The sequence below is a fragment of the Sycon ciliatum genome, chromosome 3 (genome assembly GCF_964019385.1).
Source record: "Sycon ciliatum chromosome 3, ocSycCili1.1, whole genome shotgun sequence".
Lineage (NCBI taxonomy): Eukaryota > Metazoa > Porifera > Calcarea > Leucosolenida > Sycettidae > Sycon > Sycon ciliatum.
The window spans coordinates 13,117,726-13,134,775 of record NC_088645.1 but is presented as its reverse complement, the minus strand read 5'-3'; the positions used below and the strand labels follow the sequence as shown (position 1 = coordinate 13,134,775).

Here is a 17,050-nt window from a genome sequence, read left to right as displayed (position 1 = left end):
TTGTATTCATGTTGCGTGGAACGGTGCACAAGTACTTAAGTACAACTCGTACAACTCGAAAGGCCCACCAACCTCAAGGGAATCTGGAAATAAATAAACTTCAAATACAAATTAAAATTCAGCTTTTACCTATTGTACATGCCGTAACAGCGAAGTTGACTGGTTTGAATTCCCGCCTCTATATGACCATATCGAAAAACCACTTGGGAACCGACGCATCATGTCATGGATTGGGGTTGGGAATGGGGGGGGGGGGGGGGTGCGACAATGGTACGCTCCGGGAAATGTCATGGTTATGTGTGAAATATGAAAGGTTATAACCTGTAGAATGCGCCTGGTACTATTATCGTATACTGATAGAGTAATAGAGTACTTCGCCCGTAAAAGAGGCTTTTACTACTAAAAAGAAAAAAAATAGAGTACTTCACCGTATCTGGGGTATCGAAGGTGGTGTTGGTGTGTGTGTGCGGGGGGGGGGGGGGGGTGAAATGCTTTTCGAAATTACGCGCGCGAGATGGGCAGTACTGTATTGTGGTATACAAATTGTGCCAAAAACAACAGGTTCCACGGGCGTACAACTTTCGGTTTGGACACGCTTATCTAGTCAACATTGCAGGAATGATCAACAAGTAGTCTGGAGAAAGAGTGACTCGAAGACACAGCTGCTTTCTTCCCTCGTTGTCCACACGTCTTTGCAAGGAAAGCGCTTGGAACAAGGCAAGTTCTAATTTTTCTATTTTTCTCGATATTATAATGTAGTTGTTGTTGTTTCCTCGCGGATCTGAGGCTATTACGTACGGACTATCTTCTATTAGAACGATTACCAGTATGTATATTGTGAGCATGTATAGTGATCATGAATGTGGAGAGGAGTGAAGTAGAATTTGTATGTAGCCACATACTTGAAAGGTGTAGGTCGATTCAAACATGCTTAGATATCTCACCTTATATTTGTGTGGACAAGTCGCTTCACTAGTATATAAATCAATGATCATTTTCACTGTTAGGAGATCCCCCCGATAAGCTATGCCTTTGGGAAATCCTTTAAATAATATAACTACACGTGTAGTTTGTCCAAACGTAACGTATGTGGAGAGAGATATCTCCATATCCAAAAATATGGGATTCATACATGTACGACCGCCATTGACTTTGGCACTTTGTAACTCTGATTGAAATACTAGTTGCTGTAAAGTGAGCGACGAGAGTGATGGCGATCAGCAGTCAGATCAAGCGGTTCTAATTTGTTCTGTGTGTTTACGCTTCAACGACGTAAATGTATATACGCTCTATTAGTTATGAAGTGTTTTCATTGACAGAACTAAATATCTTGACCACAGTAACGCATTAGAAAGTATCTTAGTTCTGGGAAAAATATATCGTATGATACCGGTAAAAAATATAAAAAGATCTGCTTTTAGTCAGCTAGATGTGTTTTATTATTATAATTTTTTTGAGAGATTCCCCAAAGGCCGAAGCCTAAATCAAGAGGGTCTCCGAAAAGAAATATACGTGTACAATACGTGTACAATATGGTGCAATTTTTAAAGGAAGAAAATATTAAGATAAAAAGATTAATGGGAAAACCTCGAGGATGGAATCTATACCTGTGGAAATGGGACTTAATGTGCCGGCTAAATACACCACGGGTTTTAGATATCCTAACCTCGGTAGGCAGGGAGTTCCACGTTGTGATGATGGAATGTAGTAGAGTAGAGCGGAAACAAGGACCAGTGTGAGTGGGCAGGAGGTCAAGGTGAGGACGTCGTGCACTCTTGGATAGAATGTTGAAATTATTGAGGGTTTTCCGCCTTTCCACTTTCCGGGTATTGGCGGGTGAAATGTTGAACAGTTTGAGGCAATGTATGTGCCACCGCCACGCAAGACGCATGGCATGAACTTCGCGCGCACATGATCAGACAAAGGCGTCGCTTTGCCATATATCTGTCCTCCTCTTTATCACCAGTCTGATCAGTATACAATTCTTATTTTCATGATTCGTTAGTACTGTACATGGCATTCGTGCTAGCGTCCTTTTGTTTATGTTCCTGGAGTGCCATACTCTCAGTACAAGATAGTATTGTCCATGCAGATCACCGGTGACACCGCACTTTTTAAAGAGCAGTAGTTAGCGTAACTCTTACTTCATTGGCCCTTTTCTTTGCTACAAATGTGTCTTTGGCTCTCTATCCGAGTCCATTCTAATTGGAAAGTGCGGATAATTTAAGCTGTATTGAGGGTACGTCATGAAGGTATGAATCCATGCTTCTTGTATCATTAAAAAGTCCTGTAGATAAATGTCGAAGGTGCTTTCTTTTGATTGCCTGAAAATTATCTCCATGCACTATCGAAGGAGGACCTGTATTTTGTGTGTTCTTTAAACTTTCAGAACAAAGTATGGCTGCTGAGCACCTACGATTTCTTCTAGCGTTGTTCATCTGCGCCTTATCCGGAGGTACGTTCCGTTGTGATGCCAGGTGCTGCTTTGTACTGGTTGATCTTCATGAAGTGTTTTCTCTAACTTGAAGGTAGTTGGTACACTTCATAGCTATGATTAACGCAAACTGTTATGAAAAAGAATTTCCCAAATCGACCCGATATTTTTCGCCAAATTGGCTTTTCGATCGGCTTAGACAATGTTAACAAGCCCTGCTAGCATGGGACATCCACCACCAAACCTGCCCACCACACCTGCAACAACCTCATCTTGCAACACAACGTCAACACCAACCATGCACACTTCGACAGACCAGAACCTACCCGGTACTCCATCAGATACGCACACACAAACATGCACCGAGATTTCTCTATCAACAGTGCCCTCACCCTCTACAATTCACTGCCTATCGACATCACAACCCAACCTCGTAGAAATTCTTTTCGAAACAAGGCATCCAGTCTTCTTTTGAGTTCCTGCTCCACGCTTCCCCCTAGTTTCTGATATCTCAAACGTGTAATAAACTATCTCGATCACCCCTGCTATTGCCCCCACTTGTTTTCCATGATTCATTGCTTCTTGCCTCCCCGGGTAATTTCCATCTAGCTGTTTCTGGCTAGTATCAGTTTTATCACACTTATCAATAATCCTTATTGACGTCACGCCATTGTGGAATAAAAGAATAATATTGTCCAATTTCGGCCATATTATAAGTCCGAAAGACCGAATTCGGCTCAAAGGTGTACTTGAGGTCACCACTTGCTTGCAGGATACAATTTACACACGTACATGTACATTGTACACTTACATTTACTTTGTACATGTACGCTATTGACCAATTTTCTGCGTATTCGGTCCGAAATTGGTAAATTTCGGCGAGTTCTTAACCGCCATTGATTTAGGCGTCTTTTCCTGAACACCGATTTCCAAAATGTCTAAACTAGGTTAAAGTCGCAGTCACCTTTCGCAGTATATTGGTCGCAGAAATTATGTTTCCATGCTGTAGAGACACGAAACACATCGAATTTCGGCGAATTTCGGCGAATTCAGTGCGAATTCATTGCGAAAATCGCATATTTGGCGAAAAGGTCGATGGGTTCTTAAAAACTTTGTTTTCGGCGAATTTTTCGGCCGGCCGATTTGGAAAAAGGAAATTATGAACAATTCAACATCAACGTTTCGAATATCATGACCTACATGTACATGTACAGTATGTTTGTTGTTGTTTTCTTTATTTGAATTCGCTAAAACCAAACGGAGAGAACTGTCCAGTGACAAGGGAGCGAATGATGAGCGTCATAATCACTCATTCATCAAAACATCTCAGGGCAAAATGAGACAGACAATATTAAAGGAGGGTTTGCACAACAATTGTACATAAAGGGGAGTACGAGAACAAAGGCGCGGCAGAAGTCGAAGTAAGAAAGCAATCAACGCCAGAGATGTTTTTATCCACTACAAACAGAGAGAGAGATCCGAGAGAGAGAGAGAGAGAGAGAAAAAGAGAGAAAGAGTATCAGGTGAGCTTCGCCCTGTGTCGCTGACAGGTGCAATTATTTCGGCCAAAAAAGAACATTCTCCGTTCACTTCATCATCACCACCTTCGCCCTCTGCGGTCGAGCGCCATCAGAGCGCAATGGAAGGTAACGCAGCATTTCCAATGGCCGAGTGCTGCTGCTTACTTTGTTGTAAAAAAAAGAATGCAAAGACGCAAATCCACAGAATCAAGTCGACACTTCCTATTATCAATGAAGCGCTTCCTTTTCTTTTCTACTTCAAGTAATTGGACATAGTTAAATGCCTTTCCAAATTTACAACATTCTCTGTTCTTTCCTGAAGTGAAGGAAAAGAAAACGTGTCATCGATAAAAAGACGTGTCTACTTGATTTCGATGAAAGTAAAGTGAGCACACTCACCACGAGAACAATGGGACAATATTTTAAGGATTTGAATGTCGTGTTCATGTGATTATCCTCAGAAATATCGTTTACATTGTTCTCGTGGTATGAGTGCGCTCAGTTTACTTTCATCGATAATAGGTTTCTTGTCTCCACGCCGAACTTTTAACTGTCAACTTGATTGTGTGGAAATGAGGCGTCACAAGCGAAGTTGTAGATCGCGGAACTATTTTGATCGCCTCCAAACTACCCTAAAAATGACAATTATCTGCCAGTTGACCAACATTGGCAACACTTTCTTCTTGTAACGTGACACGAGAGATGACATTAGGAACATATAGTAACAGAACACCCAATACGATCTTTAATGAACGTATCATGGAGATTTACTTCTTTGTTTTTTTGTTGTTGTGCAGACGCTGCCAATGTCGGCTCGGTGAAATATGGTGCCCGTAAGTTCAATGAACGTACTGCCAAAATAGTGTGACAAGTAGAACTACCAGTATCTATTGTAGCAAGAGTCCATAACCCAAGAGTATGCAACTGTGATCTCTTTTCTATGGGCCAACCGCGCGGCGCGCTGCCTTCATTACATCATTCAGCTGCAGTCCGCGCACTGCGGAAAATCAAACACCGCACTTTCCCTCTAGTTTGAAATGAACTTTCGTACGGAACTGGAGTTCACGCGCCAGAATTCAGAGATTGTGTAGGTACTGGAACGAATCGAGCAAAAACGGATGGGCTCGTGCGAGAAATTGAGAGTTTGAATGCATGCTTTCAGAGCGTGATGAAGGCAAGTTACGTAATGAAGGCAGCGCGCCACACATGCACCCATAATCACAATTGCATACTCTTGGGTTATGGACTCTTGATTGTAGGGTTAACATCTCCCTAGCTCTACAGTCTCTCATTTCTTGGTGCTAACCGCTTTAGTTCACTACCCGCTATCATTAGCCCTTTCCCAAAGATGCCAACAAATTCGCAACTTCTGTTTTTCGCAACCGTGCCAAAACCAGTGAAAGTTGCTGAAATCGCATCCTTATTTTCACAAAAAGCTCAGAAGTTGCCAATATCGCAACTCAAAATGAGCGAGTTCTTTGTGCATAATGATGCCAAAACAAACAAAAATGGACTTACTGGACTTCCACTCACTGGTCAATTTTAGACATCTGAAGATATTATCATGTTATGAGGATTCAGACTAGAATCGGATGTAAACTGTATATGGTTGCCATGGCGTTGACCTTCAACTGCTTCAAGCATTGAAATTGATGTCCTTGCATACAATTATTCTTTCTTTCTTATTTTCACACAGTACCGGGTGGCGGAGAGTACGTGGGTAAGTTGAATCGGAATTCTTTTGTTGTTTGATGGCTATGTTGTTATTATTGCTTTATATGAAAACATTACACTTCCGCAGCCCTTTCGACCGTGACATTACTCTTCTTGCGCTTTTATGTCGACTAGATATTTACATGTGTCATGTGTAACTTTGGATTGCTTTCTTGGATTTCTAGTCTCGTGCCCAGTGTATCAGTTTGATCATGGATTTTTCCCAGCAACACACGCAGAGTTATCTGCACAACCAGTGTGTAGCCTCGGATACAGTGCTGTTCCGAACAAGGAAGCACAATGTGCCAATGAATTCAATGGCTGGAACATCCCACAGGGACTAATTTGCCAACGTAAGAAGTAGCCTTAATTCTCAGCGGACATGTAGCGCTGTTAGCTTGCCTAGTTCTCCACTTTGAAAATTCCAAACCCACAGTCCGTGGTCTTCATTGTGTCCTGCTAGTTCTTAGCCTACCAAGCCTTTTCTGAAATCGAAGAAGACGTTGCACCTGTGTTTGTCTGGTTCTGGCAGATCCATGGAATGTTTGACATCAGTCTGTATTCTACGCATGAGTATCAAACGTTTATCTAGCTGTACTGATGTTCTAGCCTCACCATGGCAGTTTTTAAATGTGTGACATAGCAACAAGCTAAAAGATGGATGGATTGTTATCCATGACCAAAGTGAGCGTTACCTACTTAATGTTACTCCATATTACTCCATATTACTCCAAAAGATTCGCGGAGATAACGCTTCCAAGCAAAGTGATGACCCATTAGTGATTGACATAGTTATTTGCAGCAGCAGACGAGGATATGGCTTGTAATAGGACAATTCTTCCGGTTTTTCTTTCTCTTTTCTCGCAGTTGGTCCTGGAACAGAAGACACCGGTGAGTAAACCAGCATAATTATACTGTGTATGATTCTGTTTTTGCGGGGTGGCGACTTCGGTGGTGGGTTGTGCTGCGGCCTTTGGCGGATAATGCTCGAAATATTTTCAGATTCTGCTCGAAGAGGAATGAAATTGGCAGAACCGTACACCACTTATGGCAGACACTTTTTTGAAGTCTGCTCAATTGCTTAATCCACATACCAAACTAAAATTGTATAAAATGTTTGAAACATTAAAATTGTGGGCACAAGTTATGCGATCGAATCCACCAACTAAACTGACTTTCATGCCGTGGAATATCTCAGTACTCCTTCTCAGTTTTCTGCTAGATTGTGCACGTCTGACTGTTCAAAATATGGTTTAGTTGGTGGACTCGATCGCAGAACTTCTGCCCACAATTTCCATGTTACAATAATTATTGTTCCTTGGCTAACCATCTGAGTATATAAAATTTAACATTCTAGAGTTTTTGAAATGTCAGTTACAATATCCAGTATCACGCACTACTATCACAATCTCTGACAAGCTTTTGACAGCGAGACAGCCGTTAGAAGTAAAATTCACCCAGTACGCCGTCGTTGTTTAGCATTATTGGTGTGAGTACTACACGGAGGAGTAGAGTTTTTTTGTACCATCAAAGGTAGTAAAAAGTAACGTACTAAATTCTGCTTATCTTTGATGGGCAGTATGTGCTAGGCCTGGGCGGATAATGCTAGTTATTTTGCGGGATAATGCTAATGGGAATGCCAGAAAAACTGTCATAATGCTGCTGTTCCTCTGTAACGCCAGCAATTCACCAGTAGTAAGTATTAGCCCTTGGCGGATTATGTCGGCATAATATTTGGCATAATCTTGGGATTTCGTCCAAAAATTATGCTCCTGCATAATATACGGATTACAACGTGTAAGGTCGGCATAATCTTTCGGTTTAGACAATAATTATGCTTAGGGGCATAATACAGCTTTGTCAGAAAGCCTGAAGATGTTTTTTTAAGGTGGCTGGGGCGGTACAACTTTTTCGGGGTCATTCTGATCACATTTTGACTGCATTTTTGAGATTATCGGCAAGGTGGAGATGGTTTTTTTTATTAAAGGTCCGTGAAAAAATTACCTTTCATAAAACTTTTTTAAATTTTGACAAAAGTAAAAACGAGAGAGCTTGAAAGCTCAGGGCCCTACGCTATGCTTTTTTGCCTTGATGACCTAGACAAAAAAAAGCATAGGGATGTTATAAATTCTTTAAAAAAATCCTTTTTTTAAGACATAACCTGGGATTCGAACCCGCACTATCGCGCGCCCTGCATGCATCCCCCGATACACTTCGCATACATACTAATTCTTCCAACTTGTTTCACATTGTGATCTTGTATTTGAAAGCCCTATTTGAATACAGTATGCATTGTGGCCAGCCGTCTTTGATGGCACGGTACGGTAGGGGATAGGTACGGGACAGGTACGATCGAGGGTAATACGACACCGTCTCCCGTACCGCACCGTACCATCAAACACAGCTGGCCACATAAAGCTGCCCGCAATATTCAAATAGGGCTTTCAAACGCAAGATAATAACGTGAAGCTACTTGGAAGAATGAGTATGAATGCGAAGTGTATGGGAGAATGCATGTAGGGCGATAGTGCGGGTTCGAATCCCAGGACATGCCTGAAAAAAAGGAGAATTGAAAAATTTATAACATCCTATGCTTTTTTGCCGTCAGATACGGATAGCGCCAGGCGTGACACAAACACACAAACACACAAACACTAAATTAAAGCTGTGTGGACCCTGGCTAGCGCCAGACGTTACTGAAGTAACGTCTTCTGCATAGCTACGGGAATAAAACTATAGGAAGCTAGAGAAGGCTATTCTCCAGAGATTCACCAGAAAACATTTTCAAATTTCATCTCTGCCTTGCCGATAAACTCAAAAATGCAGTCAAAAATTTCCCCAAAATGTTGTACCGCCCCAGGCCCCCAGCCCAGTAACCCCAGTTACGACTCGCTATCGTAAGCCCTTGGAGGATTATGCCGGCATAATATTTGGCATAATCTTGGGATTTCGTCAAAACATTATGCTCCGGCATAATATACGGATTCCAACGTGTACGGTAGGCCTTGGCGGATAATGCCGGCAGAAAAATTGGCAGAATTCGGTACTTTTTCTGGTACGTTTCATGCATGTTTGGTATGTGGATAAAGAAATGGAGCAGAATTCGAGGAATTGCCCGCCATAAGGTTTGTATGGTTCTGCCAATTTCGGTGCAAAAAAAGCAGAATCTGCCACCTTTTCGAGCATTATCCGCCAAGGCCTAGTGTACGGTCGGCATAATCTTTCGGTTTAGACAAAAATTATGCTTAGGGCATGGCCGTGTGTGTATGCGTGGCTTCTCAATCCTCTATGTACAGCGTGCACATAGTGGAACCGAGCATAATTCAGCATAATTCAGCATAATTATTTGTTGTCATAATTGTGGCATAATCAAAAGCATAATTTAACGATTGGCCGAGCATAGTCCGCCAATGGCTAGTAAGTATGGAAAAATGGCTTAGTTTGGGCAGCATGGGGCACGTTTCGTAGTTCTACGTAGACGGCATGGAAAATGCTAGAAAATCATAATCATAATGCTAATTTTATGCTGCTATTGCTCCATAATGCCAGCAAAAACCGATATAGTATGCATGGAAAATGGCTTAGTTTGGACAATCCTATGCAGGTTGTGCAGTTCTATGTACAAGGCATGTAACAGTCCATTTTTTTGTAATGGCCAAAACTTCCATATTTGAGTATAATGCAACTTTTGTGGAAATGTAGTGTTATACTGCTAGCATAATGCTCGTTGCAAGTCGCGCACTTTAATGCTAAGGGTTACCAAAATCGCCTCCGGGGATCAGTTCCGGAGGTGGCTCTGGAGAACACGGATGTTTGAATCGATATTTCGGGGCAGAGCGACAGGTTGTTTTTCCTTTTTACCTTTAGATGTGTGTTTCATTCCCTTTGGTACAGTTATTTGTAGCAACTGGGGATGGGTCAGAATGATCACTGTTGTGCCGTGCGTTGCTCGACAAGGAGAGTGAAAGGAAAGAAGATCAAATTTCTTATCCCTCGTAAGCCGACAGTGCGAACCATTTGGCTCACAAGAATCAATAGAAAAGATCTGGTGCCATCCAAGGACACTTGCTTGTGCTACAAGCATTTCCACAACGAGGAGAAATCCAAGGACCAACCATATCCGGTATATTTCTCTCACAAGTCGTATCCTTTGTGTAGGAAAGCTCCAGAAAAGAGACCGTTGAGAAAATGTCCGAAGTCTAAGCCCAAAAAAGCCAATGCCAATGCCAAGAAACCAAGCAGCAGGTCGAAGTTATTGCAGTTGATGGCCAGGAACACCTTGTGTTTTTTATCCTTCGTCTGGCTTGCCCAACAAAATGCACTGACTACAGCATCATCATCCGCTTCAGACAATGATATTGTCACAGCATGATCCATGCGACTATCCACACTATCGTTGCTACTACTACAAGTCCTACTCTATTCCTACACTACTACTAGGAGTCGGCAGCAACAAACAACTACCAATACACTAAAAGGAAGGAAACGCAAGTCATGTCACAAGCAAAACAAAACACACAAACACATCAATCCATGTGTCTCTTTGCCCCGAAAAATCGATTCCGAGCTCCGCGGTCTCCAGGGCCATCTCGGGTACGGATCTCCGGAGGCGACTTTGGCAACCTGTCTATGCTAGCATTATCCGCCCATGCCTAGTATGTGCCAAGGGCAATTGAGCTGTGTTGCTATAATTGGTGTTGGTGTTATCCTGCTAGCGAAAGAAATCAAATTTGCACACAAAGGAATTAGGTCTTCATATCCATTTCTTGTTCTTTTGGGACCAAGTACGTTTGATATACATTGTTTTTGCTTTTCTAGCCACGTGCGCTTTGTACGAAGTCCAGAATGGCCATTTTCCGGCTACACGCTCAGGATCGTCTGCAGAGGTTATGTGTGATAGTGGATACAGTATTGTCACGTACGACAAGGCAACTTGCACCGATAATGGCTGGACCATCCCACAGGGACAAGCGTGCCAGAGTAAGTACTTTCACCATTAGCCTACTGGCATGAGGACATCCAGAAACTACCTCTCTCTGTTGTTGTGAACTTGTTTGTTGCGAACTTTTGCTGCTGTCATTAGGATTTAGGGTACGTTCTCAAATACTCACCGAAAAGATCAGGACTCCCGGGAAAGTTCGAGAAGTGTTCTTCTATCTTCTCTGAATTCGGCTATGGCCTGTACCAAGAGTACATAAACCAAAAAAGGGTTTATGTACTCTTGCTTATACGCATTACGCTTCTTAGGTGCAGATCGCTGGAAAACACTCCCTGCTTATCATGTCCGTTCCCAAAGGGAACTCACGACGGCTGCTAACACCCGGTAAACCCTAGCGGCAGATGCAGCGCCTAACGGTGGGGTGAGTGGATAAACCTCACAACCACTGGCACAAGATCAGGTACAGAAAACAACTAACCAGTCATGGGTATGTACATGAACGAAGTAGGAGAGATGCAGTTACTTTTGGCGTTTAATTAACATAAAGTAAATTATAGAACAGGAATATAGAGCAGGAATCATAAAGAACTCTCTGGATGCAGCAAAGTAAAAATATTTCAAAAATCATACCCCTGGGGTCCGTTTGGACCCCAGACCGCGGAATGAAAACGGACCCCAGACCGCGGAATGAGGGTTTATTAATGGATCCTGGATATTTTTCTTCATCTGCAGGTATTAACAGCGCAGTGACACGTCATGTTGGTAAGTTTAATAATACCAAGATAGGTTTCTTCTGTTTCTCGTCATCCTGTCTGTCTGTCTGTCTCTTTTTGTCTCTGTCTGTCTGTTTGTTTTTCTGTCTGTCTCTCTCTCCCTCTCCATCTCTCTCTCTCTCTCTCTCTCTCTCTCTAATTATCTCTATCTCTCTATTTATCTCTCTCTCTCTATCTCTCTCTCGCTCTCTCTCTTTCTCTCTCTCTCTCTCTCTCTCTCTCTCTCTCTCTCTCTCTCTCTCTCTCTCTCTCTCTCTCTCTCTCTCTCTCTCGCTCTCTCGCTCTCTCGCTCTCTCGCTCTCTCGCTCTCTCGCTCTCTATCTCTATCTCTCTCTCTCTCTCTCTCTCTCTCTCTCTCTCTCTCTCTTTCATTAACGCCTCCTTCTATTTTCTGTTCCGTTCGTCTCATTTCCTCTATCTGCTTCTATCTGTGCCTCGAGGTCCTTTCTGCGTCTCTGTCTCTCTTTCCATCTGTCCGTTTTTCTTGCTATATCATACTCTTTCTTTAACTGAGGAAATGTTACTGCTTGTCCTAACATGATATGGTCAAATATTGCTGGTTTCTAAATGACTTAGATGTTATGAAGCTATCTTTTCTTAACAATACGCACTCCGACCTTGAACGGAAATCCCAGTTTTCTATTAGAAATTGGATATACCAGTGGTAGAAATTATCCGTTTGGGCGCGAGACTACAGGGCGTACTGCATTGGACCAAAGGAACAGTTCAATACTACCGGTACCCGTATTCATTACCGACTCTTAGTGGCATAATCCCGTGTTGATATAATTTTAATTGTTCAGTGAAAATCTTGTATCCACCTCCACTGCGTAACTGGTACTCTGCTCTGTCCTTCTGTCCTTCCTTTGTTCCCAGGTCCCGATGGTACCAGCACAGTGTGTAAGTAGGCGGGTGTTATACCCCTTATTGATTGTTACACACCTATTGATCGTACAGGGTAACATTAGTATACTGTACACTCCTACCAAGGTTTTTTATTTAACCAATGTCCATGCATGTATGTGTAGATTGGTTTCACATGTGTCGCATGATTCCACTTAACCACATGCAATTATTAGTTCCCTTGTTCCACGAGCAGGATTCGATCCCAGAACATCTGTCTTTCCGATACTGTACCCTGCCGATGTTGCTACCGCGGATTCCACACACTAGTGGCTCCTTCTTGTTACACTATTATGTCGGTAATGTACGTTCCTCTGTCTCCATGGCAGTAGTATTTTATAAATTTTATAGTGGAGAAACAGGCAGATGCCTAATAACAATGGACCCACTGTGTAGGGTGGAGGAGGGGGGGGGCGACATGGCTAATGGTAAATAGTGGCTGCGAAATAGAGCAGTTCCAGCACAGCTACAGAAACATGGCCGTAACGTATTATATCGGGGGAATTTGACCCCGTTGACAACACCAAGCAAGTTTGGCTAGTCTTCGTAGGCAAACAGGAATGAAGAATATGTCAATGGTACCTGTTGGTGATATTTTAGCGCTGTACATCCAAGGCAATGTCCCTCAAAACGATTTTTACGTACGAACGAACTACGTTAAAAGGTAGTTCGTTTGTACGTTACAATGGAAAAAGAAAATTCTTGATCCATGTTGTTGTTGACTTCTATTTTACTTCACAGGCATGATTGCCTTTTCACCGGTTCTCACTGAAAAATGAACATCACGCGTCATTCTGACTTTTTACTTTACACTGCTTTGTTGGATGTGGGAAATTTGGGGAAGCGTTCTAACCAGTGTACGCCAGTAGCGTAAAAGTAAAGGTACGCTTGCATCGGAGGAGATGATTAGTTTGCAAACTATGATCGAATGAGCTGTGGCCATTAGAGAGCCCTAGGCAAGACCTGCTGTTGTTTTTCTTCACCTCTGCAGTTCAATGCCTGAAAATCAGACTCGAGAGTGCATATTTTCAAGCCGCATACAGTGGACATTACACAACAGCAGTGTGCACCGCTGGTACGGTAACTCTTCCCAACAAACTGGCCTACTGTGATCCGACAACTGGCTGGACATTGCCTGAAATGCCCATGTGCACCCGTAAGTTCGCTACCTCTTGTGGTGAATAAAGGATTATGATGAAAATATCTTGGACGTGCTGTTACCAGTCACAGGCCATGTCATAAATTCCTGCAGTCACAAATGCCCTGCATTGCATGAGAACAATCCAGTCAAAAATGCTCCGTACTCTCCGCCAAGACCAGTCTCCAGAGACATTTATTCCCGTAGCTATGCAGAAGACGTTACTTCAGTAACGTCTGGCGCTAGCCAGGGTCCACACAGCTTTAATTTGGTGTTTGTTTGTTTGTTTGTTTGTGTAACGCCTGGCGCTATCCCGTATCTATCCTGTACTGTACCGTACCAGTGTACCGTACCAGCAAAGACAGCTGGCCACAATATTTTTGTTTGTTTGTGCCATCGACATGCATATGCATGCCTGGCGTTATCCCGTACCTGTCCCGTACCATCAAGAGTACGGTACCATCAAGAGAATGAGTATATATGCGAAGTGTATCGTGGGAATGCATTCAGTGCAGTAACATTTTGTGTGGATTTGTGTGCGAGGCCGAGATCCCACTAGCAGGCTGGCTGGGCCACCTGTCGACCAGCCCGGGAATCGCATGTAGGCCGATAGCATAATAATTATAACGTATAACGTATAACGTATATACAGTCATGTACATACACATATACAGTCATGTAGATGTATAGCAGGGAGTCATAATTATTATGTAAACGACTCCCTGCTGTATGCGGAGATTTTCTGGAAAGAAATACGAAGTAGGGAGACGAGTAAAATTAATGCAATCAGAATAGATGTTAGTTGCCGTCAGTATAATAATAATAGAGATTTTAAGTTTCACGTAAAAGTCTTACGTCCGTGAACTTTTACGTCAAAAGTGAAAAAACTCACGTAAAATTTGACGTGTTTTACGTGAGTTGACTGTACCGCACGTAAGTTCATGACGTGAGTTTTTGGAAGTTTCGCTTGGTTATTCCGACCGAATTTGTGTGAGTTTCCGGAATTTTATCGAGTTTGTTGGAAGATTTGATATTTGTGCGAACTAAACCCGAATCCTGCCAGGCAAAATTTCACGTCACGTCGCACGTGTAACTTAACCTCTAAAAGTTACACGTAACGTGAGATTTGCACCACGTTTTGAAAAAGGGCAAACAGCGTGTAACTTAACCTCTAATAGAAGAAGAAGAACGCTCGTGATCGGCAGAGTCAGCGCCGGTCCCAGGAAACGTCAGGACAGACATCCCGTCGACTCCAGAACGCCCTTGATCGGCAGAGTCAGCGCCGGTCCCATAGCTATGCAGAAGACGTTACTTCAGTATCTCATTGAAACGTTTTTGCAATACAATGATGTAGCTAATCAAAGGAAAAAGCATTTTCATCAGTTCTAACAACATGCACGATGAGCTAGGCAACAAAGCATAGCGCAGGGCCCTGAGCTTCCAAGCTCTCTCGTCACAAAAATTGATCATGCATAAATTCAGATTTATGTAAAAGTGGGCAGGCTTCCAGTTTCATAAACAAGGTTCGGTCAGGTCCAGGCTTCAGTCAGCATGTCCCCATAGATCGGATTGTAGAGCATTGCTCAGGACAAGCAATGTCCCGGGTTCGTGTCCTAGTGGGTCTGGAATTTGTTTCAAATTTTCGGCCAGTTCACTTCCCCGACTGGTCCATTTAATAAACAAATTATGCAATACATACTGGAACGCATTTAGGTCTGTTTTTTATTACTCACAACTGCAACTAACATGTTCTGTGTGTTCTTGTGTTTGTGCGTGGAATGCGATCTGCGACTCAGCGATTTCTTGTAAGTTAGTGTCCTGTCTTGTCTATGGAAGTGCTTCTTAAGATTTTGTGGAACCTGTTGCTTGCTGATCATCAGACTATTTTACTTCAATAAATATTATCGTCTGTTTCGCCTCGGTTTTTATAATAGTACGTAAATCCGTCGGCTCTACATTTACTATTTTAAATAAAAGGGGGTTTGTCAACTGACAACCGCTCAATTCTTTTATTAATGATGTCGAAATATTATTGACGTTTCGGGCCAGTCACCCATCGTCAGAACAGTTTACAAGGGGCGAACCTTGCCTTATATAGAAAGAAAGCGAGAGCGTATGTACGTCCATGTACAAAACAAACGAAACACACAATCGCCGTACGATCTTGCGTAGCACATCAGCACATTAGCCACTGTTCTCTGGTTCACTTTGTCCGTTTCAGCGTCTGTTTGTGTCTTTGCGTTTCTACGTGTGTGTGTGTGTGTATGTGTGTATGTGCGTATGTGCGTATCTGAATGCATGTAATTGGGTATTTGTGTATGTTTATGTTTGCTTAGATACCACTTGCGCCATTTTGAACGGCGTGGCCGTCATGCCCATAAGTGTCACCTTCAAGGTTGCCAATGAAACCTGCTTGGAACGCGGCATGCGGTTGCCTGATAGGCTTGCGACCGCACAAGTAACATGTCTAGGTGAAGTAATGGAACACATCCCCACTGGCACCGCTTTTTTCACTTTTGAAAACCAAGGTTATATATACAGCGGTGGTAATTTTAGCCCTAATAAACAGGATTGGGTGCCAGCCGGTGATCACGTTGTCAAGGTTGTCGTTTGCGTTCGCTGAGCCACCGCTTTGATTAAACGCACATGGACATAATTATAACCTTTCCTGTGCTTTCTCTTCCCCCGTATTGCTATGCACAGTTTGTAGCCGTGTGAGCTAGGGTATCAATTCTTCCTGTAATTCTCAAGCACGCCAGTCGACAGTGTTGTTTGTCCCTGTTACAAATGTGCAGCAGTTTTCAAGGGCTAAATTTCATACTTCGACGTAATCACAAGCAACCCGTGCCATCACATCGTCCATTTGTTGGCATTTCCACCCACCAATATTTTTTATTCTGTTTCTGTTGTTTTTTTTTGTTTACACTACGCGCGATGAATATCCGCAATATGTATAAAAGTGTCCTCAAGGACTTTTAATCCAGTGCTTTGGGCTCGTATTTAAGGAGGCTCCAACCCTTTGGGGGTGGTTTGTTTCTTCATAAACCGCCTCCTTTTTGTGGATGAGTGTGCTCTGTATCATCCCATGTTACTCCACAAAAAAATCAGGGGGTGTTTCCGCGGAGATGAGGCTGTTTGAGGTGTATTACATAAGGGCAACTAGACTGCACCTCGCTCGCCAACGCATTCCAGAGTCAAGCGCCTTGGCGCGCCAGACAACCCTGTCGCGCATAGTGTAAGCAAAAACGGGCCTCATCCGCACGTGCCTCCTTCACAAGAAGGACGGTCTTTGACGCATTGGGGTAGCATCCATATTCTGGGCCGATTTCACTAAGTGTGGACCAATAAACGAATACATTTCTAACAGTATCAGCACCCGAATCATCGTCCGAATACCAGATCTGTGTTGTGTTTGGACATTGGGTGGATACATAATTAATGTGAGGCATTATCGCTATCGCATAGATTGCCTCTGCTAAAAGGTTCCCATGGAATGTTCCCTCGCGTGAAAGAATCTCGCCGCCACCTGTGACAAACAGGCGGGATGGACTTTTTTACGTCTTTTTAAAGACTTGGCCTAGAGCAGGGCAAAAAATGGGGACGTTATGCAGTGCTGCTTCTCTGTGTTTT

At 43.0% G+C, this 17,050-nt stretch overlaps 1 protein-coding gene across 1 annotated transcript; it reads left to right on the top strand.

Moving 5' to 3' along the window:
- Positions 1–629: 629 nt before the first annotated feature.
- On the top strand, positions 630–16,138 carry LOC135812863 (uncharacterized). The gene is made up of 12 exons (XM_065326079.1): positions 630–717; positions 2,390–2,455; positions 4,752–4,787; positions 5,651–5,674; positions 5,853–6,020; positions 6,535–6,558; positions 10,486–10,647; positions 11,339–11,368; positions 12,256–12,279; positions 13,274–13,438; positions 15,757–15,878; positions 16,124–16,138. Exons 2-12 carry the CDS (start codon positions 2,398–2,400, stop codon positions 16,136–16,138), a joined length of 828 nt encoding a protein of 275 aa, XP_065182151.1. The 5' UTR covers positions 630–717; positions 2,390–2,397.
- The last annotated feature ends 912 nt before the right edge of the window (positions 16,139–17,050 follow it).

Excerpts from the sequence above, each read along its gene's own strand:
- LOC135812863 (XM_065326079.1), top strand. The coding sequence starts at position 2,398 with ATGGCTGCTGAGCACCTACGATTTCTTCTAGCGTTGTTCATCTGCGCC. Across the intron at positions 4,788-5,650 it reads CTCGGTGAAATATGGTGCCC|TACCGGGTGGCGGAGAGTAC; the intron begins GTAAGTTCAATG and ends ATTTTCACACAG. Across the intron at positions 10,648-11,338 it reads ACAGGGACAAGCGTGCCAGA|GTATTAACAGCGCAGTGACA; the intron begins GTAAGTACTTTC and ends CTTCATCTGCAG.